General features: G+C 41.2%; 1 protein-coding gene across 5 annotated transcripts in view; it reads right to left on the reverse strand.

Moving 5' to 3' along the window:
* The window catches only part of LOC143853584 (D-amino-acid transaminase, chloroplastic-like), a 33,207-nt gene that overhangs the window by 4,361 nt on the left and 2,139 nt on the right, over positions 1-26,707 (reverse strand). The window contains exons 1-2 of one of the 5 annotated variants that reach the window (XM_077363381.1): positions 17,306-17,360; positions 5,182-5,360 (exon numbers count right to left, since the gene is read on the reverse strand). In XM_077363381.1, coding sequence (XP_077219496.1) covers positions 5,182-5,360; positions 17,306-17,326 — 200 coding nt within the window. In that variant the 5' untranslated portion in view covers positions 17,327-17,360. Of the gene's footprint in view, positions 1-5,181; positions 5,373-7,027; positions 7,073-17,305; positions 17,361-26,707 lie in introns of those variants that run through there. The other 4 variants (XM_077363383.1, XM_077363380.1, XM_077363382.1 and 1 more) reach the window with 4 other exon arrangements.

Below are 26,707 nucleotides of genomic sequence, written 5' to 3' on the forward strand. Positions count from 1 at the left end.
TTTTGGACTGTCATATCTGATTTAACCGCTTCATGGTCTAATCCATGTAACTTTATGCATGTGTTATATGTCCTATCTCATGTTTTCCATGCACACACACACACACATTAATATATATATATATATATATATATATATATATATATATGAGGAAAAGGATTATACGGTCGAGCGTTTGTAAAATAGGTGCGGAAGAGAGAGAAATTTGCCTTGAAATGAATTGTTTCTCCTCGACAGATACAGATACGTGCATATGTAACCCAAAAACCCAATTGCTCTCTCTCGTCGTCTCCCTCTCCGGCGGGCTCTCTCCCTCTCTCCGACGATCGCACCTCTCCGGCGGGGCGATCGCACCTCTCTCCGACGATCGCACCTCTCCGGCGGGCTCTCTCCCTCTCTCCGGCGGGGCGATCGCACCTCTCTCCGACGATCGCACCTCTCCGGCGGGCTCTCTCCCTCTCTCCGACGATCGCTTGTCTCTCTCCCTCTCCCACAGGTATGTGTTACATTTTTTGTTTTTTTTTGGAACAACAAAAAAGGAACAACCCAAAAACCCATCTCCCATCTTCGTTTTTTGCACAGAAGATTGGGTTTTGACTATTGCACAGAAGCTTGGTTTGTCTGAACCAAAAAGGAAAAAAAAAACCCAAAACCCATCTCCCATCTTCGTTTTTGCACAGAAGCTTGGGTTTTGGGTTTTTTTCTTTCTTTTTGCTGCAGACAACCCTTGCGATTGGGTTTTGCAATAGTCGCGCGACTATTGCACAGAAGCTTGGTTTGTCTGAACCAGAAAGGAAAAAAAAAACCCAAAACCCATCTCCCATCTTCGTTTTTGCATAGAAGCTTGGGTTTTGGGTTTTTTTCTTTCTTTTTGCTGCAGACAACCCTTGCTTCAGACAACCCAAGCTTCAACTTCGTTTTTGCACAGAAGCTTGGGTTTTGGGTTTTTTTTTTTCTTTTTGCTGCACACAACCCTTGCTTCAGACAACCCAAGCTTCAGCTTCATTTTTGCACAGAAGCTTGGGTTTTGGGTTTTTTTCTTTTTCTTTTTGCTGCAGACAACCCTTGCTTCAGACAACCCAAGCTTCAGACAACCCAAACTTCGTCGCTTGCAATCTCCCATTTTCGTTTTTTGCACAGAAGATTGGGTTTTGCAATAGTCGCGCGTGGTTTGCACAGAAGCTTGGTTTGTCTGAACCAAAAAGGAAAAAAAAAAAACCCAAAACCCATCTCCCATCTTCGTTTTTGCACAGAAGCTTGGGTTTTGGGTTTTTTTTTTTTTCTTTTTGCTGCAGACAACCCTTGCTTCAGACAACCCAAACTTCGTCGCTTGCAATCTCCCATCTTCGTTTTTGGCACAGAAGATTGGGTTTTGCAATAGTCGCGCGTGGTTTGCACAGAAGCTTGGTTTGTCTGAAGTTGCTTTCTTAAATCTAAGGTTTGAAGTTGCTTTCTTTGATGTATCTTTGATTAATTTTCATGTTGTTTGACGGATATATTTATCATATTTCCATGTTTTTAGATAGCTAAAATGTATCCAAGTTCTTCGCAACCAAGTGGGGTACCTATTGAGCGAGGTGATGGTGGACCCTGTGCTTTGGTTGACGATGCTTTGTCGCAAGCATGCGGCCTAGCTATTGAAGAAGTTGATGCTCATGGTTTACTTATGGTTGATGATGGTATAAATGTGGATGAAGATCATCTTGAATGGGCAGAGACAGATGTGAATGACATAGATGAGGTTGGCAGTGGTACATTTAGTACACCCAAAAAGGTTGATGGTGAGAAGGGTGTTGTGAATACGCCTTTTGTGGGACAGGCGTTTGATAGATGGGAATCTGCCTATGATTTTTACAATGCTTATGGACTGGCTACTGGCTTTGGGGTACGGAAGTCCAGTACATCCTCTTCGATGAAGACAAATGAGGTCATATCGAGGGCGTTTGTATGTGACAGAGAGGGGCTGAAAAGGGAAAGGGATAAGGGCAAGATAGATAATGACAAGGAAATGAGGGAGCGTCGCATTGTGCGACTAAATTGTAAAGCTAGGATGATCATCAAACATAGAGATGAGAAGTGGATAGTGAAAACTTTTGAAGACATCCATTCTCATGAGCTGACCTCCCCACTGAAAACCAAAATGCTTCGTTCCCATAACCGATTTCATAAGAGTGAAGGTACTAAGGCTTTGATAGATTGTCTGAATGAGACACAAATGCCTAAATCTAAGATTGCAAAGGCCATTAATTCGACCCACGATGGAGTAACAGGTGGGCTGTCAACAAATCAAGTTATTGCCCATTTGAGAGGAAAAAGAAATAATAATTTGGGGCAAGAAGCAGTCTTAGTGGCCAACTATCTGAAAAAGAAACGATCGGAAGACCCAAACTTCTTTTTCTCGATGGAGTTAGACACGGATGGGACCTTCCGATCCATGTTCTGGGCTGACGCTAGGGCGAGGGATGCGTACATGACATTCAACGATGTCATTGTTTTTTATGTTACCTATAAAACAAATAGACTCTCTTTGCCATTTGCACCGTTTACAGGATTGAACCACCACAAACAGTCAACCCTTTTCGGAGCTGCACTGCTAGCCGACGAGACAGATGAGACATTTTGTTGGGTATTTGAGCAGTGGTTGACGTGCATGCATGGTAGAGCTCCGGGTGTAATAATTACTGATATGGACTTGGCTATGAAAAATGCAATTAAAAGAGTTTTTTCAGATACACGCCATAGGTTTTGCGAGTGGCACATATGGAAGCATCTACTTGAGAAAGTTGTAGAAATGCGGGATACCGATAGTGATTTTTACCGTGATTATAATCGGTGTTTTCATTCGAAAAAAATAGAGGAGTGTGAGGACAAATGGCAAGATTTGGTGGTCAATTATGGAATTTGTAGGAATGAATGGTTGTCTAGGATGTGGGAGCAACGAGAGCATTGGATGCAGGCATATTGGAGAACCACTTTCACTGCAGGCATGAAATCAAGTCAGCGCAGCGAAAGCATGAATTCCTTCTTTGACGGATATGTGAACAACAACACCGGGTTACATGAGTTCTTGACTGCTTATGAAAGGGCACTTGTTCAACGCCGTAAAACCGAAGCCGAAGAAGATTTCAAGTCAAAATATTCGATTCCTAAGATGCAAACGAATACCCCATTGGAAGAAGAGGCCGGTAAATTCTATACGAGTATTATCTTTAACAAATTTCAGGATGAGTTGAAGGGTAGTAACAACTGTTGGCATGATCAGTTGAGCAGTGAAGGTACAGTGGAAGAGTATTCTGTAGGTCTTAAAACTGATCAAAAGAGTAGATGGTGCAGGGTACAATATAACGATTATGACGGAGTGACCGCGAGATGTGGAAGAAAAACAAAAACCCTAGATTAGGTATAATCCAAAAAAATAAAAGGAAAAACATACCTCTGAGGTGTAGGAACGTGGCGCCCTTCGTAGAAGGAGGTGGCGCCCAGAGAAGGAGGAGGCGGCGGCGGAAATGAGAAGGAGGCGGCGGCGGAAATGAGAAGATGGGTTTTGGGTTTTTTTTTTTCTTTTTGCTTCAGACAAACCACGATTGCAGAACCCAAGCTTCTGTGCAAAGATGGGTTTTCGGTTTTTTTTTCTTTTTGCTTCAGACAAACCACGATTGCAAAACCCAACCTTCAGACAAACCAAGATGCGCGACTATTGCACAGAAGCTTCTGTGCAAAAACGAAGATGGGAGATGGGTTTTGGGTTTTTTTTTCCTTTTTGGTTCAGACAAACCAAGCTTCTGTGCAAACCACGCGCGACTATTGCAAAACCCAATCTTCTGTGCAAAAAATGAAGATGGGAGATTGCAAGCGACGAAGTTTGGGTTGTCTGAAGCTTGGGTTGTCTGAAGCAAGGGTTGTCTGCAGCAAAAAGAAAAAAAAAAAAACCCAAAACCCAAGCTTCTGTGCAAAAACGAAGCTGAAGCTTGGGTTGTCTGAAGCAAGGGTTGTGTGCAGCAAAAAGAAAAAAAAAAAAACCCAAAACCCAAGCTTCTGTGCAAAAACGAAGCTGAAGCTTGGGTTGTCTGAAGCAAGGGTTGTCTGCAGCAAAAAGAAAGAAAAAAACCCAAAACCCAAGCTTCTATGCAAAAACGAAGATGGGAGATGGGTTTTGGGTTTTTTTTTTCCTTTCTGGTTCAGACAAACCAAGCTTCTGTGCAATAGTCGCGCGACTATTGCAAAACCCAATCGCAAGGGTTGTCTGCAGCAAAAAGAAAGAAAAAAAACCCAAAACCCAAGCTTCTGTGCAAAAACGAAGATGGGAGATGGGTTTTGGGTTTTTTTTTTCCTTTTTGGTTCAGACAAACCAAGCTTCTGTGCAATAGTCAAAACCCAATCTTCTGTGCAAAAAACGAAGATGGAAGATGGGTTTTTGGGTTGTTCCTTTTTTGTTGTTCCAAAAAAAACAAAAAATGTAACACATACCTGTGGGAGAGGGAGAGAGACAAGCGATCGTCGGAGAGAGGGAGAGAGCCCGCCGGAGAGGGAGACGACGAGAGAGAGCAATTGGGTTTTTGGGTTACATATGCACGTATCTGTATCTGTCGAGGAGAAACCATTCATTTCAAGGCAAATTTCTCTCTCTTCCGCACCTATTTTACAAACGCTCGACCGTATAATCCTTTTCCTCTATATATATATATAGGAAAACTGTTCGTGAGCTTGAGCTCATATAAGCTTATATGAGCTTGAGTGCCCAAACACATGGGTCCCACATTTTTTGTGGTGATTCAAACCATTCATTTGCAAGGCCCCATCATAGATGGGGTGTGTACCAAAAATCAAGTCCATTGGATCATCCTAACCCCTCCAAAAGTGGAGGGCAAAAAATGGGCAGATTTGTCGACAAACAGTGTTTGTCCATTTCCCCCTCCACTTTTGGATGGGTTAAGATGATCCTATGGACCTGATTTTTGGTACACATCCTATCTATGTAAAGTTCTTCAAAATGAATGCTTTGGATCACCCCAAAAAATGTGGGACCTATGTTTTTGTGGCACTCAAGCACATATAAGCATGAGATTTTTATACTAATACAATATCCAAACGAGTCTGGTATGAGTGTTTGAAACTACAGCTACAGGCTTTTCTTTTTTAGAAAAGAACAAACAATGTAATGCCCTTGCTACGGGTTCTTACCCATCCATTATGGCTGCAGTATAAAAAACGCCATGCCCTCTATGGACCATGTGATCATCCAGGGGAATCACCATAGTTGCAGGATCTGTTGTAATTCCACCCAAGATGCTTGAGTACATAGCCAATAAATTCTGCTTGCCTTTTCTTTTTTCTTGGCTTACTTTTAGTCTTTCTACAACCTTAGCATTCATCGAATTAGAATTATTTAGAAAAATGTTACTGGTCAAAGAATCTAAAATCAATATAAATATAATATAACAAGAAAAAGTTTAGTTAGATAAAGGGAGTCATAATTCATAAAGAAAATAGACCCTCGACAATTACACACAACTTGGAAGGCATTCACCCTCTTCCTCATTGAAGCAAATTTCACCCATTGACAACATTCTTTTGTCGAAACAAATTTTGCACCCTTACCACACTCGACTGTCTTTCCCTTCCAGAAACAAATCCACCCCTTTAAAACACACAACTGTATGTAACTTGGGAAAAAAAATTCACCTCTTTACTAAACTCAACCTTATGTCCATATGTAAAAACAAATTCCACCTCTTTTCGTGTGCCATAAGTCCAACGCTACTGTTTGTAAGGTAATTAATCATGTCATCAATATGAAATACAAATATATTTTGATAAAAGATTGTGTGTTTCATGAGAAACTACTATAACAAAGAGAACAGAATGGGGCTGGTTTATGTTTGTTCACCACAACAGCAGGTGGGATTAGTAGAGCCGTGTGAAAGAATGACAGTGGAGATTTCTCAGAGTTGGACATATGGACTGTGACATACAAACCCTCCACCAAACCACTGCCTAATCGTATTTTTGCTTTTGCAAGAATAGATATCACAGCGGTAAGGTTGCTTTTGCAAGAGGGCGAGCCTTGGTGCAACGGCAAGGTTGCTCCATTGTGACCTGGTGGTCAGGGGATCGATTCACTTAGACAGACAGATTTATATTTTCCTAATAAAGACCAACAATAAACAATTGTAGAATGAGAAGCCATATTAAGGACTATCAAGAGACACTTTGAAATATGACACACGGTTCCTTTCCAATGCATCACACCATAACGCCAGAGAAAGTGGTAATGTAGTTCCATTGGAGATAACAATTGAGTCCTTTTAATTATCAGTCCATGTATAGGAGAAGGGTAAAGAAAGAACCGAATAGACGGAAATCACTTCCATAATGAACCAATACTGTCACTGGCATATGTACATGCATACGTATAAATATAGGATACATACATACGAGTTTCGACATGTAATACGATCTTGTCTTGGTGAACGAAAATGGCCATGACAGTGCACATGTGGCATGTTCTTGGTGATCGGGATCATTGACTTGGCGAGCCATCACATGGCAACACAGTGAACCCAGGTTTGATGGCGAACAGAGATTCATTAGCAAGATTGAGGCATGCAAAAATAAATGGCTTAAGACATCTTAAGAAATGTCTTTTGCATCATGCTTGACCGAAGGTCTAGAATCATCCGATGAGGGCATCATGAGGCAACCCAGATGGTCTTGGTCCCATTCTTAAAGTTAAGGCCTACGAAAGTAGCAGGTTAACTTCTCTTGATGGAACCATAAAGGAGCCTAAACTAAATAGATCATGGGGACAGGATCAGATCATACAATCAAGGTGGGGCAAACAGCAATGGGCCAGACTTGCATTTGCAGGTGAGATTAACAGACCCGAGCACATCCATGTGGGGCATTTGGGTCCAAACAGTGGCTATTAGGGAAGAACCTAATAGCCATTATTTCTTACCATTTTCTGGTATACAACAGCATAAAAACACCACTAACAAAGATACGGAGAAAGATATAAAAAGCATACCTCTGAAGAAGATAGAAGAGGAACACTTGGAATGTGGAAATTCATGTCTTTTGAAACTGTCAAATAAGGGAAATATTAGTCTAAATATATATGTATGTATAAATGAGGAATGATCAGACGGTTCCTGCATTCATTGCGATACTTATAGACCTCTTTTATCTGTTTTTTTTTTCTAAATACTGCTATAACAAATTTATAATTATCAATTTATCATTACCTTTCTCAGAAAAAAAAAATTATAATTATCACATGTTTTGAGCTTCATTTCTTTTAATAGTAAGTTTATTTAAATAGAAATAATTATATTAACTTAACCGAATAAAATTTCAAATATATTACTAATAAACTGATTATCATGTAAAAAAATTAGAATTGATTAAAATATATTGGTGAATCCACGTATCCTTTTTTGATGTCAGCCAAAGCCGACGCTCAATACCCGTGTCGGATTCTGACACTCATACCTGTACTCACGCAGCATAGCATCTAAGCAAGGCGATTGCTACTAAATGAATGGCATGTAGCAATAATGATCAGCCTCATACGTACCATGCAAAGTAGAAAGCATGGGAGCCACATTGATTGATATGAACTACTCATATTGGTGTGATTCACCATTGATTGACCATAGGCCAAAAATCAAGCATTTTAACAATATCTTTAATGGCTTTTTTTGCCATTAAATTTTGGATTGTTGCGTTCTTATATATTGTACTAGATTTTTATACGACTTAAGTCAGATAGTTAGGATCTGTAACACCCGAACCCATGATCTCTCTCTCTCTCTTGTTAGGATGGAAATTAGTTAGAAATAGAATTCTTATTTAATTTGAGTGTTTCACGTGGAGAAATTATGGGCTGCAAATGCGTGAGTGCCACACGCTTGGGTCTTTTGTAACAATAGAAGGATTAGGATTTTTGGTTTATTTGGGCAGATTAGGATCCATAGGATTCTAACCAATAGGAGAAAAGCTTCAAGCATAGCATGTTTATCTTTGATGGCAGTCGATTCTATGGATTGAGCTAAGTTTTGTGGCCTCTTGTGAACCATTGGATGATCTCTATCTAGTTTAGAGCTTTAATCTAATTAGAAGAAGAGTAGCATTAGGACTCTGTCATCCCTCTTCTTGATAAATATGAGATAAGGCTTTCTTTTACCTATATACTCGTTAGTGGAGGAAAAAAAAGAAAAAAAAAACACAGTAGAGAGAGAGAGGAAGAAAAAGGGGAGTTTTCTTTTGGAATATTCTTCCAACTACTTTTCTTCTTCTTCCTTATTTATTTTGACTATTGTTTTAAGGTTTAAATCTAATTTGAACTTAGGGTTTTCTTTTGTGAAAAGTCACTTTCACACACAGTACAACCGTTCGTAGAAATTTGTTTTTGAGAATCTCTTTCACACTAATTTTAGCAACCTTTGTCATTGCTTTGTAAAATTTGTTTTTCTTTTAATGAAACCCATGGCGATGCCGTAATTTTATTTGGTCAAGCCATTTTTCTACAGCACCATGTCAATAGTTGTCATTATGTGAAACTTTTGGAAAATTTACCTTTTCTTCAGAACAATGGCAGTGGCTGTAATTTTATGAAATTTTTGTGAATGGCAGTAGCCGTAATTTAAAACAACTATTGTGAAGTTGTGTAGACACCCCATTTTGTTTTGTTTTAATCAACAAAGAAATTAGTGTGTTAAATCCATGTGAGAACCCCCTCTATCATTGATTTATATGTTTTAGGTCATTAATATCTTGATCTGACTTTACGAATCATCAATCAGGACAAAATAAGCTAGGGTCACTTCATAGCCCGGACCCTGATTCCATTCCGAGACCCGATTTCCGTAAATCGTTAGATCAATGGCAGATCTTGACCTGGGTCTAACCATCCAAAACCACCTAACCTCTCCTCTCATCCTAACCATCCAAACCTCACCTAACCTCACATAACCTCTCCTCTCATCCTAACCATCCAAACCTCACCTAACCTCACCTAACCTCACCTAACCTTACCTAACCCCACCTAACCTTACCTAACCTCATCCTCTCATCCTAACCATCCAAAACCACCTAACCTCACCTAACCTCCTATCCCATTCTCCTATAAATACCCTCTCATCCCACCATCCAAGAGAAGAAAAAAGAACCCCTCTCTTAGAAAATTCATCCCTCTCCCTCATCTCTTCAAGGGTTCGGCCATCCTTGCCGGATCGGGTGATTTTATACGTTGGGTGATATATATCAAAAGCAGTCATTATCAAGCAAGGAATCATCTTCAAGGAATTAACATCAAAGAAAAATCAAACACAAAGTGGGTTTCCAAAGAGGTAGGCATTTATTTCAATTCTATGTAGGGTCTGTTTTCATGCATATCTTTTACTTTAAAAGAAAAACCATGTTAGGAAGCATGTAGGGTCCGTTTTCCCCCTGGTTAGCCTCTGGTTAGACCCTGGTTGCACCCAGGTTCGCTGCTGGTTGCACCCAGGTTCGATGCTGGTTGCACCCTGGTTCCCTACTGATTCGCACCCTGGTTCCCCTGCTGGTTGCACCCTGGTTCCCTACTGGTTGCACCCTGGTTCCCTGCTGGTTGCACCCTGGTTCCCTACTGGTTCGCACCCTGGTTCGATATTGGTTCGCACCCTGGTTCCCTGCTGGTTCGCACTCTGGTTAGACCCTGGTTGCACCCAGGTTCGCTGCTGGTTGCACCCAGGTTCCCTCCTGGTTGCACCCTGGTTCCCCTGCTGGTTCGCACCCTGGTTCCCTGCTGGTTCGCACCCAGGTTCGCTGCTGGTTGCACCCAGGTTCCCTGCTGGTTGCACCCTGGTTCCCCTGCTGGTTCGCACCCTGGTTCCCTGCTGGTTCGCACCCTGGTGCACCCTGGTCCGCACCCTGGTTTGTACCCTGCTTCCTCCTAGTTAGACCATGGCTAGTCTCGGGTTTGCTCCTAACTTAGACCCGACTCACTTGACCCTAACCATTAACCCAATCCAACCAAGTAATATCCCAACACAATCCGAGTCGCATGTCTGAATCCATTTGGCCGAATCTCATAAGCCCGCCCACTTTGAATTCCGAAAATTCAAACCCTTGATGATTCCTATATGCTCAATTCTTTGATGCAAATTCCCAATTCCAAAATCCCATTGCTAGATCAATGTTTCTGAATCTCAAGTCCAATGCTCAAATGCAAACCCGATTCCAGATACAAATACCAATTCTGTCTTCCAAAATCCAAGCAACCTCGCCTGTGGAACTACGTGTGGCTTGATCCCCATCACGGGGTACGTAGGCAATTTGGCACTCCCAAGTTCAGTCGCACCTTTCTCTATCTTTCCCATTCCCTCACACTATTCATCATCTCGATTCATCTCGTGTCTCTCGGAACCATTGGATTATGGTTTCCGTCGTAAGAACCCTTAGAGCCCAATTTAGGAACAATGGTGTCGGGTCGTGTCGTGTCCTAAGTTTTAGGGAGTCTTAGGTTTTAGGGAGTCCTAGAGTTAGGAGTCCAGCCTCATCACGGACGTTTGCTATGTATAGCAACCGTGCCATAGGTCTAGTTACACTAGTCACCCAATCTTTCCCTAGGACAAGCCTAGTAAACTAGGATGTAGGCAAACCTGCATTAGTCTAAGGGACCATTTGCATTTAGATGAGAATCATATAGCATCTTAGATGAAATCCTAAGATAATAAAATCCTCAACTTGAATTAAATAATTTCTCCTAAAACTGTTGAAACAGTCAATCCCGTCTAGGTCGGTGTCCTAGTTGAGTTAGGCATAAGTAGCTTAGCTTAGGTGCACCGAACTACGTCGACTCTGATCCCAGTGAGGCTTGGGTACGTAGGCAGCTTGGATGTCTGATGGCATACCACCCGCGAGTCGGCACCACAAACAAATTGTGGTGTTTTGTATATTAATTTTCTTGTAAATGCTTAATCAAATCACTTAGGATTTTCCATGAAATTAGAATTCTAGGAGAACTTTCACTTAGATTGAATCCAGACAAATTAATAAATCAAGATACACATCTAGGATTCACATTGAAATTAGATCATAGGATGCATGCCACTTAGTTCGCACATTAACATAGAGTTGAATGAGCCATTTAAAATAAATTTAAAAGAGTTAGCTTTTGGAATCGAAGACCGATTATCGGGCAGGAATGGTGCATGTGGCGGATAACTCCCCATACCTTCCATTCTCGTAACCAGGTAGCGAGTCTAGATTTCTGGTTAATTACGGGTCCTAGATCCCACATCTAGGTGGCGACTCTGTCAGTCTCTTTCGTGTGGAATTCGGATTGCCTTAGTGATCCCAAGTTCACAGGAAAGATTAATTCAAATCAACATTAAAAGGCACACGCCAATCGCGTGGGTACGAGAGACCAAGAGAGAGAGCGCGGCGGCTCGCGCCCCACCCCTCTCGCGGGATCGGGTCCCACAAGTTGCTTTCATGGAAAGTCTTTGTAATCATTACTTTTTATATCATTAACTTTAGGGAAAATGACCAAATAGAAGGGGTTTCTACTGACTATGACATTTCAAGAGGGGTGTTTTCTAAATCACCAATCAAGAGTGCATATGACTAAAATGCCCTTGACTCTCTCTCTCTCTCTCTCTCTCTCTCTCTCTCTCCCCCTATCAAATCACCTTTTTGAAATGATTGCATTTAGAGAAAAACAAATCCCAAAACCCACCTTTTTCCCTCTTCTTCTTCTTCCTCCCACCTACCAAAAAAACGTACGTATGAAAAACCCAAAAACCTCCATTTTTGAAACCCAAAAACCTCCATTGTTAGATGCCAAAAGCTCCATTCTATTGCTGAAAACCTCATTTTTAGATGTGAAAGCCTTCCTAACCCTTCATTGCATTGTACAACGCCTCCATTTTCAACAAATATTGGAAAAAAACGTTATTGGATTTGGAAATTTTAAAAATCTTCACTAGAAACCACCATTCCATTGCAGAAAGCTTCCATTTAATGGAAAGGTGTGTATTTTTACCCCTCTCCCCTCTCTTTCCATTATAAGGCATGTTTATAAACTTGAATGAAAGTTTTCCATGTTAAACTACTGTCTTCCATTGCAGAAAGCCTTCAATCACTATTTAATCTTATTTAAATTACTTTAAACACTTTATAATCATTGTTATTTTTCTGTAAACCACTAATTTCTTAAGTTTAACCAGTATTTTACTACCATAAACCGGTACTGAAGTGGGTGTTTATAAGTGGTTTATATAGCTTCTTTGGTTAAGAATCCTCCGTAGTGGTTTATAATCGTAATTAGTGGTTTATTAAGGCTTACCAGTGGTTTAGAGTGTTTATAATTGGTTTATAAGGATTTATAAATGATTTATACAGGGTGAGCAGTAGTTTATAGTATTTATAAGTGGTTTATATAGGCTTATAAGTGGTTTAGAGTGTTTACAACTGGTTTATATAGGGTAAACAGTGGTTTATATAAGCCTATCAGTGATTTAGAGTGTTTATAAGTGGTTTATGTAGGTTTATCAGTGGTTTAGAGTGTTTATCATTGGTTTATACAGGGTAAGAAGTAGTTTATAGTGTTTATAAGTGGTTTATATAAGCTTATCAGTGGTTTAGAGTATTTACAACTGGTTTATATAGGGTAAACAGTGGCTTATATAAGCCTATCAGTGGTTTAGACTGTTTATAAGTGGTTTATGTAGGCTTATCAGTGGTTTAGAGTGTTTATACATGGTTTATACAGGGTAAGAAGTAGTTTATAGTGTTTGTAAGTGGTTTATATAAGTTTATCAGTGGTTTAGAGTTTTACAACTGGTTTATATAGGGTAAACAGTGGTTTATATAAGCCTATCAGTGGTTTAGACTGTTTATAAGTGGTTTATGTAGGCTTATCAGTGGTTTAGAGTGTTTATACATGGTTTATACAGGGTAAGAAGTGGTTTATATAGACTTACCAGTGGTTTTAGAGTGGCTTATTAGTGGTTTATAGTGTTTATAAGTGGTTTATATAACCCTATCAGTGGTTTAAAGTGTTTATAAGTGGTTTATATAGACTTACCAGTGGTTTTAGAGTGTTTATAAGTTGTTTATTTAGGATTACCAATGGTTTAGAGTGTTTATAAGTGGTTTATATTGGCTTAACAGTGGTTTATAGAATTTATAAGTGGTTTATATAGGGTAAGCAGTGGTTCATATTTCCTTGTCATGACTTAGTAGTGGTCTAGAGTGTTTAAAAGTGGCCCGAATTATCTTAGTAGTGGTTTATGTTGTTTTATGGAGATTTAGTAGTGGTTGAAGTTGTGCATAATTCTAAAATTGCTGCTTTACTTGTTAATTGGAATGATTTTTTTTCAATTGGTTATTTTGACAATGGTTTAATTTTGTGTAAACAGAAGAACGGTAGAACGAAGAGCTTCTTTTATCTTACACGTCGACGGCTTTGTAAAGGATGCGGTATCATTTGAATACATCGGCGGGAAGAAGTTGTCTGTAATTGTGAGTCGAAAAAAAATTGTGAAAAAATTGGAAGCAATTAGGAGTTTAAACCAAACTTTATGGCTCTAAACCATACAATTCTAAGAAATTAGGGTTTCAAACAAAACTTTACGACTTTAAACCATATATTTCTAAAAAACATAACCAAACTTTAGGGCTTTAAATCATAGATTTCTAAAAAAAAATTAGGGTTTTAGTTGCTGATTTTCCAAACTGAAAGAGAGAGAGAGTACCAACCCTAACTTATTGATTTGAGTCTAAACTGATTTGGGAAAATTATAGAGTTTTCTAAATTGATTTTCCAAAATATACGGTTTTCTCAACTAATTTGGGAAAATATAGGGTTTTCTAAACTAAATTTCTAAACCAAACTTGGAGGTTTAAACCAATAATCTGTGAAAAATTTGGGGAAAATTTGAGGTTTAAACCAAACTTTAAGGCTTTAAACTATAGATTTCTAAAAAAATTAGGGGTTTAAATAACTGAGAAGGAGAGACTACCAACCTTTGAGAGGAGGTTCACTCAGAATAAGAGGATACCGGAGAGAGGTGCACGAACCTGAGGGGCATTGTGACCCTCTAATGGACGGTTGGGATCATCCCATGAGAGAAAGAGGGCATTGTGGCTCTCTAATGGACGGTTGGGATCATCCCATGCGAGAGAGAGGGGCATTGTGACCCTCTAATAGACGGTTGGGATCATCCCATGAGAGAGAGGGGGGCATTGTGGCCCTTTAATGGACGGTTGGGATCATCCCATGAGAGAGAGGGGGCATTGGGGCCCTCTAATGGACGGTTGGGATCATCCCACGAGAGAGAGAGAGAGGGGGGGCATTGTGGCCCTCTAATGGACTGTTGGGATCATCCCATGAGAGAGAAAGAGAGAGGAATTGTGGCCCTCTAATAGACGGTTGGGATCATCCCATGAGAGAGAGGGGGGCATTGTGGCCCTTTAATGGACGGTTGGGATCATCCCATGAGAGAGAGGGGGGCATTGGGGCCCTCTAATGGACGGTTGTGATCATCCCACGAGAGAGAGAGAGAGAGAGAGAGAGAGAGCCCTCTAATGGACTGTTGGGATCATCCCATGAGAGAGAAAGAGAGAGGAATTCTGACCCTCTAATTGATGGTTGGGATCATCCCATGAGAGAGAGAGAGAGAGAGAGAGAGAGAGAGAGAGGTGACGGTATTTTAAAAATGAGGGTATTTTTGTCCTAAACCCTTGCAAACCAGTCACCATCACTATAGATTGGTTATTTCCAAGTCTCCCCTCTTCATATGTCATAGTCAGTAGAAAGTCCTTTCATTTGGTCATTTTCCCTTAACTTTATAAAAAAAATTACGTATAGATGGCAAACTTTGTGAGTATTACTTTTTAGATCATAAACTTCATGAAAAATTATTGTTTCATGGCAGACTTTATGAAAATTACATTTTACAGGTAGACCTTGTCAAAATTATTTTTTATATAATAACTTTGTCAAATTTCTTTTAAAGAAACCTTTAATTGGATAGTGTATTACATTTTAGACAATGATACTAATAGTATTTCGTTTTACTTACACGGAAACTCTAAGTATAAGATTAGACCTTATGAGTAATATATTACGTTTTACTCATTAACTCAATAAATATTTTGTTTTATACAATAACTTTACATATCTAATAGTGCACCTTAAAATGGAAATTGCGGACATGGCTTTGTAAATTGGTGTTGTGGGATTTGGATTTAGGATTTTGGGCCTAAAATTGACGGTCGGTTGACCAAATAGGGGATTGGTTGACCTAATCTAATTTAATACCGCGAACATTCTCTTGCACTCAAAATTAACCATTTTAAGTGTATTTTAATTATAAGAACATTATTTGATAGGATATTCGATTTCGATCTTCGAGGGATTGGAAAGATGACTTTCTTAAAAGAGTTATTTGGACTTTGTTAAGGCATCGAAGAAGGTAAGTGGTTATACCTCTTACTTTATTATTTTTCTTAACCTACTCCAAGGACTATTATTTAAATGAATTGTTAGACAATTGTAAATTGATTTCGAAATAATTCTTTCTTTAAAAATCTATGTCTTTATGATAATTGAAAAATGTTTCCAAATAGAAATTCTATTGAGATTGTAGTACACCCATGTTTTAAATGATAAGAGACAAGCATGCAATATTGTAAAAATATGTGGATTGGGATTACTCGTATTAGTATTTGATTTCTAAAAGTGTATAGTACATCGAATAACATTTATTTTAATGTTTTGTTTTATAGATTCTCAGTTGCCTACATAAGATCCTGTCAATGGGGGTTAATCGCGGACACATGATCAAGTTTTAGTGACCATATGGTAGTGACTCCAAAGTGAAAGTGAATTGTGCTCGCCACAAAGTGGTGACTTAGTGAAATCGTAGTCCCAGTGACTGTAGTTTCCAAGTGCTTTCCAAAATGCAAATAGAAGTGTTTAGTTTGTTTCAATGCTTAAATTGCTTTCTCATCTTAAAGTGCAATGCTTTAATTACTTATTTTGGTTATCAAATATGCATAGTTTCCAAAATGATTGAACTATTTGGTTTGTAGATTTTTTGAGAGGTTGCATATTTCTTCTTAAATTGTGAAATGATTTTCTCAGTGATTTTCGTTTAATGTTTTTATTGTGGCATACTTGTCTCGGCTAAGTAAGGGATATAATCTCTTGCTGAGCGTGATCTCACTCCTCACATTAAAATTTTCAGATGATCCGAAGGCTTAGGATTTCCAGCGAGAGACCGTCGAACGTAGAAGAGTAGTATGAAGATGGAGATTCTAATAAATGATTTAGTTATTTTATGAGTTAGAAGAACCTTTATTTATTTCATTTCATTCCGTATTGAACTATGTGAAAGAATTAGTTATGTCGTTGTTTGGGATTATTCAATCATTATGGAATGGAACTAGTAGAGCACTTGATGAAATTTTTATTTTTATTAACCGTGGGTTTTAGTTAATAACTTGTGCTAGTCATTGTAAATCGAAACCGACCTTGCGTGTTTTTGGGTCAACCATAGGCACGCGGTCGCTGTTTACTTCCACGCTTCTCGGTTGGGGGGGTTGACAGGATCAGTTAGGATCACCCCGATCATAATGTTTTTAGGAATCGAAGCATGTATGGTGAAGTCTACCACATGAATGGTTTAGATCAATCCTATTTGGTCTCATATATACATTAGAAACTGGTAAGCATGGCAATACAGTGCATCCAAAATTTGTGTGGTCATTGCCCTTTTTAATATTGACAAAAATATTCGCTTTCACACACAAGGAAAAATAAAAAACAAATAAAAAAATAAATAACCAAATTGGGCTGTGATAGAGAAATAAAAAGGAGAACACAATGTCTACAAAAAGATTTCAGTTTTTTATTTGTCCTGCATTCTCTTTTATACATTCAACAAATCCCTCAAGGTAAACATAAATTTGAGATCTTCCCAAGAAAAAAAAAAAATCTAACAAAGAGATTAACATAATGGAAGCTATTAAAGTCTCAAGATTACTTTTTTTCTCATTTCTCTAAATAAATTCAACCTAGCCCCTCAGAAAATAATGCTGAGACAAAAAAATATGAAGTCCCACTTGCAATAGCCTCTGTTTGATTATGAATTCCAATTTTCATTTATTCAAGAAAAAATTGAAATTCATAAATTCAGCCAACTTGTTAAGAGATGAAATAGGAAAAAAAATGAGGGGTAACATTTTTTCTTCTCTGTAACATTAACCTAGAGATATCAATATTAATAGATCAAACTAAGAAGAAGAAAAACACCTGAAAAATCTTCAGTTTCATCCGAAATACTAACAGCCCTCCTTTTGCTGAACGATTTTCCATCAGTCCTCAATCCGGAAAAAAACACAAATCTTCACTCCAAAAATCTCTAAATTTATGTAATCAAGTGTATAAATTTAAGAAGGAAACTATATTTCCATATCACAAACATGATCACCTCAATGAAAACAATTATATCATTATATTGAGAAATAATTTGCTATGTTATTCAAGAGATAATTAAAATTGTCATAGTACACCTACAGAAGTCGGGTCGGGTTTCGGGTTTCATGTTTTTTTTCTTTAAACCTGACCCTTCCCAACATTGAGCCGTGTTTTTAACGCAGCGGATCAAATGTGGAATCGCACCCGAAGCGACGATCCAAAGATTGCCCTAGAATCCACTAGGAAGAAGAATAGGAACCCTATAATCCAATAGAAAGGAGAAAAAGGTAAAGAGAGAAACTTTGATATATTCCATTGATTGATTCAAACTCACAGGTTACAATCTCTTAAATAAAGTAATGCCTAGAATCCTACAACATTAAGAAACAAATATAATTAGAAAAGTAAACCTAGCTACTAACAAAATAAAATTCTCTACCAAAACAAAGAAAGAAAGTTACTAATCCTAGTGGGAAAGAAAGAAAGGAAAATACTAATCCTCTTGCCATACGTCAGTTTTTAAACTAAAACCCGACCCTACCCAACACCCATGATTTCTAAACCGACCCCTGCTATTTTTGGGTCGGGTAAAACCAGACCCAAGTTGCACCCCTCATCTTCACAGTCCAGTCGAATGTGAGGAATGATAGAAACTCATGTCCAAAGGAAACCCAGAGAAGATGATGAATCGAAGGGTTCTCAAAATCCAGTTGACTCGGCAACAATGAAAAAAATCAAATTCGATAAAAACTTAAATGGCGGAAAGTAACCAAGGGCACAATCTTCTCTCTTAGATGCCACTGAAAATTGATCTATATAATTTAGACACAACGAAGAGGAGACGATTAAGGTGAAAGATTTCCAATCAAATCTTTGATGTTCACTCAAGGGGTTGGGACACTACTAGAAAAAACCATCTTATGCGACGGCTAAAATCCGTTGCCAAAGAAGGAAAAATCGTCAGAAATAGTAATTAGCGTCAGAATATAGCCATTGCAACAGAAAGCGTCGCGAAAAAATTATAGTGACGGATGTTGCATCATTATTTTATCTGTCCCTATATTAAGGGAAAGACGACAAACTTTTTAGTCGTCAAAGATGAATTTATTTTGTTTGTAGAAAATTAAAAAAAATTTCTTGTGACGGAAATTGTCCATTGCTATATATATATATATATATATATATATATATATATATATATATATATAGAGGAAAAGGAGTGTGCGGTCGACCGCACCAAGCTTAGGTGCGGTCGAGGGCGCCAAACTCATGTGGGCTCACTTTGTTAGGATGATCCAAAGCATTCATTTGAAAGGCCCTTGCATAGATGGGGTATGTACAAAAAATCAGCTCCACAGGATCATCCTAACCCATCCAAAAGTGGAGGGCAAAATGGACAGACACCGTTTGCAACAAATCTGCCCAATTTTTCCCTCCACTTTTGGAGGGGTTAGGATGATCCAATGGACCTGATTTTTTGTACACACCCTATCTATGATGAGACCTTGCAAATGAATGGTTTTGATCAGCACAAAAAATGTGGGACCCATGTGGTTGGGCCCTCGACCGCACCTAAGCTTAGGTGCGGTCGACCGCACAATCTTATTCCGCATATATATATATATATATATATATGAGGAAAGTGTTTGTGAGCTTAAGCGCCCAATCACATTGGGGCCTACTTTGTTAGGATGATCCAAAGCATTCATTAGAAAGGCCCTTACATAGATGGGGTGTGTACCAAAAATCAGCTCCATAGGATCATCCTAACCCATCCATTTGTGGAGGTCAAAATGGACAGACATTATTTGTCCACAAATCTGCCCATTTTTGTCCTCCACAAATGGAGGGGTTAGGATGATCCTATGGAGCTGATTTTTAGTACACACCCTATCTATGATAGGGCCTTGCAAATGAATGGTTTGGATCACCACAGAAAATGTGGGACCCATGTGATTGGGGCGCTTAAGCTCACCAACACTATATATATAGCGATGGTTAAATGTTTGTCGCCGTTTATTTTGTGTATTTGTTTTAAAAAATAAGCGAGTTTTAGCGACGGATATTTCTGATGCCTTTTAGACTATTAAGGACGAATAAACACTATTTCTAATAATATTTTATTTTTTAATATTTATTTTTCTATTGGGGATACCTGTAATGTTTATGAATTTATCCTTTTTTTGGTAGGTAAGATTGAACCTGCAACCTCAAGGTTGAGTCACAAAGCCTCAATATCTTCTCCAGTGCCTCCACATGGATTCTAAATCGTTTAAATTGTTTCTATATTGGAATCCGAGACGTGTCCAACTCGGATTCTTTGCCCATTCAGAAAAATCCATGTAACATAGATTAGTATACATATATGATGAAAGGGCTTACAAACATGTAAAGGTGGTACGATTTATCAAATTAAGCTTGAGTGTCGTCTAAACCAGAAATCCCACTTACTTGTTGAAAATGAAAAGAAAATAGTGTCTGTTGAGATGTAAAGAATTCCAATCTATTTTTTTGAAGAAGGCAACAGAATATATATTTATATATATGAATAAGCAGAACCGAGATGGTCCTGTCGGAACAATGAGCAAATAAAATAGCAAGACAATGACTCAAGGGGGGAGATAGTCAAAACACTCCATTTCGGCCCGAGAAACACCACTTTTAGCCAGAGAGTCGGCTGCCACATTGGCCGATCTCCGGACATGCTGAAAGACCATGGAGTAGCCCTTTCCTCTATCCTCTATCTCCTCAAAGAAAGGCACAAATCTCCAAGGGGGAGAAGCATCTCCCGAAAGCCAGCGAATAACATTTACGGAATCGCCTTCGACTATCAGACTGTCGCACTCCAAGCGAGGCATGGAAAGAATCCCACTGTGAACGGCTCGAACCTCCGCCTCAGACGAGTCGGCAAATCCAAGAGGCCCTGAATAGGCCCAAATGACTTCCCCTTTGTGATTCCGACATAACCCCCCCACTCCAGCCGCCCCTGGGTTACCGATAGAGGAACCGTCAAAATTGAGCTTCAGAGACCCCGGTGGCGGGGGGGACCATGAGGGTCGAGATTGCACTTTGGTAACCGATTCCATGCATATGGTTGACCACCCTTCCCAAAGGGCATACGCAGAAACAAAACGAAAAAGAGGAAGTGAACGGGCCCAGGAGATGACCGCTGCTACCACCTGTATATAAATCCAATATGGGGACCTGACTTTCCCTTCAAAGACCCACGCATTCCGCTCTTTCCACAAGAACCACCAGGAGGCTAAGAGACACATCTTCCACAAAATTCTACCTTTCCTCTTCCACGGAGCCCAGTCCCAACTCCTAATAAATTCGGCCATAGAATTGGAAGCAACCCAACTGACTCCAAATCTAGAAAAGAGCTGACCCCAAATATATGAAGCAACCTGGCAATGTATAAATAGGTGGTCGATGGATTCCCCGGCGGATAGACATAGGGGGCAGTGATCAACCAGCCACATTCCTCTTTTTCGTAAGAAATCTATCGTCTGAATTCGTCCCCTGCTAACCGACCACCCAAAGAAAGCAACTCTTGGGGGGCATGCGAGGCGCCAAACCGCGGAGGACGCATGCTCCATTAGAGTGGGGATCAGATGGAGATAAAAAGATTTAACAGAGAAAATCCCCGACGGATTCCAAATCCAAATACGACGATCTATGCCCGAAGACTTGATGAAGTAAGAGTTCAATAAGGAGATGAGGGCGTTGTAATCGCTTAACTCCCGGACAAAGAAGGCTCGACGAAACTTAGGAATCCACTCCACTTGCCCTTGGACCCGTTCGAAACATTCCGATACCCAAGCTTCTTTCTGAGAAGATACGATATATAAGTCAGGAAACAAAACTCGGAGAGAATGGGACGAACACCAAGGGTCCTGCCAAAACCGAATTCGATCCCCCCTATAGACTCTGAAGCGAACTCCAGGGGCAAAAACGGTCTTCAAACGCAATATGTCCCTCCATACCGTGATTCCTTTGATTTTGAAAGTATCAACAGAGTCCCAATTCCCATGAGATGAACCATACTTACTGTCAATGACCCGAACCCACAAAGAGGATTGTTCTTCTCCATATCTCCACAACCACTTACCCATAAGGGCCTGATTAAAGAGCTGGACTCTCCTGATACCCAAACCTCCTTTTTTAATTGGAGAACAGACTAAACTCCATTTAAGAAGGGAGACCCCTTTGGAAGTCCTTGAACCGCCCCACAGAAATCGTCTCTGAATTTGCTCGATGCTCTCAGCAACAGAAGCTGGACAATGAAAAAGGGATAGAAAATAAATCGGCATATTAGAGAGAACAGCCTTTATAAGCACCAATCTACCTCCTTTGGAAACCAAACGGCGCTTCCATGTGGCCAACCGACGCTCAATCCTTTGTATAATAGGAGTCCATAGGGTGTGTCTCGGACGGCCCACCCCGAGAGGGAGACCCAAATAGGTAGCGGGAAAGACATCTAGACCACACCCCATAATTCCGGCGAAGGATGAAGCCTCACTCTCAGATACATTAATCGCATACAACCGAGATTTACCAAAATTGGATCGTTGACCTGAGACCATCTCATAACACCGAAGCATGGCTTTCAGATTGAGAAGCTGGGAGAGGACCGGGGAACAGAACAGGAGGGTATCATCCGCAAACTGAAGCAGCGAGACTTCCACCTTATTGGTCCCAATTAGGAAACCTCTATATAGCCCCATATCACTTCCCTTTTTCAGTATACTGCATAAGGATTCGGCCACTATCAAGAAAAGAAATGGAGAGAGAGGATCGCCCTGCCGCAATCCTCTAGAGGATTTGAAGAATCCTTTTGCTGAGCCGTTAATTAGAACGGAAAACCATGCAGATGATAAGCAATTCCGGATCCACCCTCTCCACTTTTCCCCAAAACCCATACGACCCATAAGATAATCTAAAGCGGCCCAATCCACACGGTCATATGCTTTCTCCATATCAAGCTTACATAAGATGCCGCCTTCCCCTGACCGTCGGTAATAGTCAATTGCCTCATTTGATGTTAAGGAACAATCAAGAATTTGACGCTTGCCTATAAAAGCACTCTGATTTACCGATATAATGGATGGAAGAACCACTTTGATACGGTCCGCCAGCACCTTCGCAAGCACCTTGTATAGGCTGCCCACCAAGCTAATCGGACGAAAATCTGATACTTTGGATGCTCCATCAATTTTTGGAATAAGGACTAGAAAAGTCGCCCCCGTCCCCTTGTCGAGAATAGCACCCTCAAAAAATTCTAGGAAGAAACGAATAAGATCCGATTTGACTGTGTCCCAACACGTCTGAAAGAAAGCCAAGCAAAATCCATCAGGGCCAGGGGCTTTATCCTGAGCTAGAGAGAATAGAGCGATTCGGATTTCCTCCTCAGAGAAGGGGATTTCCAATCCAGCAGAAGCTTCCAGGCTCAAAGTTGAGAAACAAATGTCTTGGGGTATTGGGCGAAGAAGTCCGTCAGCGGAGTACAAAGAACGGTAGAATGCAATAGTTTCCGCAATAATCCTCTCCCGGTCCGAGATAACAACCCCTTCCACCTCTAAAGATTCAATTCGGTTCCTTCGTCTGCGAGTACTGGCTATGGCATGGAAGAAGGCTGTATTTTTATCCCCCTCCATCAACCACTTGACTCGGGATTTTTGCCGCCATGAGATTTCTTCAAGCCTTAACAACTCTTTATGTTCTTGGATAAGCCTGCCTTGTTGCTCAAAATCCTCCGCCGTTGCCGATCCACTATCAGCCAATGAATGGATCTCCAACAATCGGTCCTCAAGGACCCTCTTCCTGCCGAGGGTAATCTCTTTCTGCTCCTTATCCCATGCTTTTAATTTCCCTTTGATAAACCTTAATTTTTTGCCAATGACGACATCACTGGGTCCCGAGAAGGCACAGTCCGCCCACCAACGGACTAATTGAGCCTCCAACAGGGGATTTTCCAGCCAAGCTAATTCAAATCGGAAGGGAGGGGGGCCCCAGGACTCCATTTTAGGGGACAAAAGAAGAGGGCAATGATCGGAGACAGAATGGGGTAATGCCTGCTGGTAAACTTCTGAGATACCTGCCAACCAGTCGCCCGATAAAAGAAACCTATCAAGCCGGCTCCGGTTCGTACCTCTTGCCCATGTGAAGGATGCACCGCCCAACGGTAAATCGACTAGTTCGTTGTTTGCGATAAAATCAGCAAAATTTCTCATACCTACAGTAATGCGCTGACCCCCAATTCGATCTCGTGAATCTAGAACTTCGTTGAAATCCCCCCCAATACACCAAGGAGCGGAACATAGGCCACGCCTCTGATTTAATTCTTCCCAAAAAGAACACTTGTCGGAAGGGGACAAAGGACCATAGACGCCTGTGAATAACCATTCTGATTGATCGTTACATTTGCGGAAGGCTACAGATAGTGAGAAGACCCCTCGCCAAACATCTGAGCTGGCCCACAAGACTGTATCCCATGCCACCAAGATACCCCCTGAAGCTCCTTTAGATGCTACGAAAGTAAAATTCCAATCAGAGTTGAACCCCATGCTACTCATATCTATGGAACTGATTTGTTCCATCTTAGTTTCCTGTAGACACACCACCTCGGGTCGCCGGTGTTTAACTATTGCTTTTATTTGAATTCGTTTCTCTCGAGAGCCCAAGCCATTGATATTCCAGGATAGAATCTTCATCAACAACTAGAGTGCGGTTAGATCCTCCCCTCCCCAACTCCAATTTTTCTTCCTTTTTTCGTACGCTTGAGACCACTGCTATGCGAGCCAGAGTCATAATTGATATCTGAATGAAGCCGTATCAATTCTCTCTCCGTACGTTTCAGATTTGCGTCGGATATAGGTGCAGGAGATGACACTACATCGACCTCCCTCAATTCTGCCGCCTTTATGTTGGATCGGTAATCTTCAGCCGGCCCCGGATAAACTAGGCCCAAGTGGGAGCTGATAGACACTGTATGATCCACCATCAATTCAATCACCTGATGGATAGTAACTGGGCCTGATTCAACCCGAGAAGAAGAGAGTGATGGGGCACAAAGCAGGGGCTGGAGGACTGCCTTGCTACACCATCTTGGAGAAGGAGGATGGGAGTAGTTGCCGATTGAAACCTGGACCAGGGAACAAAAGGGCCGCCCCCTAGGGGTACAGTAGAATAAAGAACTCATATCACCCCAGCAACGATTGTCAAATAGCACCACCCTATGTCCCACCCGGCACTGAAGGGAAAAACAGTCTTCTCTAGGTAAAAAGAAACATCTGCTGGTGGGATTTATTGTCTTAGGTCCTCTCAATTGGCTGACCCCAGTCTCCTCTGCTGTCGCATAATAAGATCGATTGTTACCCGATGTACTGAAATTGGAAATAAGATTCATCTGGGTAGAGCTCAAAGCTGCCGAAGAGGAGGGGGTGAGTGAGCCAGGACATACGTGATGAGGCCCGAAATCCCTCTCCCCTTCCTGGGACCCAAGATCCGCCAGCGAAGAATCCCAGCTGACTTTTTCACCAACCCCTTGTGTATCAATTTCCTCGCGCTCCGAAGCGAGCACAATACTAACACCCACTCGAGAGGAGTCTCTTTGATACGGAGAAGATAAGATGGATAAAATATCTGCGTAGCTGTGGACCTGGGAGTACGGAGAATCGGAGTAGGGAAGTCCCTGAATAGGCCGATCAGCACTGTGCCACCTGATTGCCTGTGTGGGACCCTCTGTTTGAATTGGAACATTTGCCTCAGATGAAAGGTGGAGATCCGGCAACTCCTGCTGAACCCGAGTAGAGGCGATTGGAGGGAGCGCGGAATCCACCAGTCCGGGGTTGGTGACATTGAAGGCTGACTCTGAGAGGATCTCTGTGACGACAATGGGTGCATTAAATGCAAGCTGGACTTCATTCATGAACGGTGGGTCTTCATTGATGGCACAATGATGATTTACCTCCTCCTCCTCACCCGGCATCTCATCTGTAGCAAAAGCTGGTAAATTGACACAGTGCTTTTCACCTTCATCAATTTCCCGGGAGGCGAGAATCCAGCGAAGGGTGCCATCGATAGAGCTCTGTATAGATAGTTCATTTCCAGGGCGACCTGCAGTTACGATCTTCAACCTACCCACCCCATATCCGGAACCAGCATAACATGAGACATCCACCTCCACCACCTGGCCTAATTTTTTACCGATGCGCCGAAAATTGTCTGCACACCAAGCTTCAGGCGGAACGCCTTCTATTTTCCACCAGGCCGACTTCTCCCCCTTAGGAAATTTTATATCCCAAATTTGCAGGTCTGCCAAAGGAGAATCGGAGGAAGAACTCCAGTCTCTGATCAAATTCGAACGATTAGCACCTGCAGGGATGGCAATGTGTAGTTCAAGAGGAGCAATTTTATACACCACTGCTTCACTCCCTTGACTGCTATTCTGAACAAGCCATATCTCCAAGGCATCCAGATCACCATCCCAACCCTCCTTCATCTTCCCCCATAACCCCAAATCTGCATTACTGATAGATTTAAGGGGGACTACCTCAATGTTGAAAGCTACCCCTTCTGAAGTCGCAGGAAGCAAAAACTCCGATCTAACTGTCTCAGCAGGGAGCTCCTGTGGGTGAGGAGGAAGCGGACAACTCACCACCGGAGCCGCTCTCTGTAAGTGTCGTCCGGGAAAATTGAAGTCCAAACTGGACCAAGGTTTGTGACATTTCCAGCAGCTGGCCCTCCTGCTAAAATTCCGGAAAGTACACCTGTGGCATCTCCAGTCTCCCAAGGCTCGACTTTGTCTTCGGTGGAAGGCATTCTCCAGACGTCTGTTTTTCCTAGTTCGTACGGGAATCCAAGCCGCCTCTTCAGCTCGGAGAATCTGGAGACTCACCTCATCGGTCGGCCCCAGCCGTAACGGATGCCCACAGTCCGTCCGGGCGCCCAAATTACTAGGTTCAGGTTGGAGTCTCCGGACTCCAAGCGGGGTTAGATTCGCCCCAGTGGCCCATCTAGAGTTCGCTCCCACTCCACGGCTGATCCCGCCGGATTTCATATAAACCACCACCCAGCAAAATTTGTCGCCCTCCAAATATTTTGGATCCGCCGGATTCTGAATCGGATCCCCAAAAGGAAACCGAGAGGGAGGAAGACACCGAGTCAGAGGGAACTGGAGACGAAGAGGAAGATGATACAGAGGAGGAATCCAAAGATGCCGCCGTCTACAAGAAT

This window comes from Tasmannia lanceolata, unplaced genomic scaffold (genome assembly GCF_043159265.1).
Source record: "Tasmannia lanceolata isolate RefF3 unplaced genomic scaffold, GAP_Taslan_0.1 ptg000003l, whole genome shotgun sequence".
Classification (NCBI taxonomy): Eukaryota; Viridiplantae; Streptophyta; class Magnoliopsida; order Canellales; family Winteraceae; genus Tasmannia; species Tasmannia lanceolata.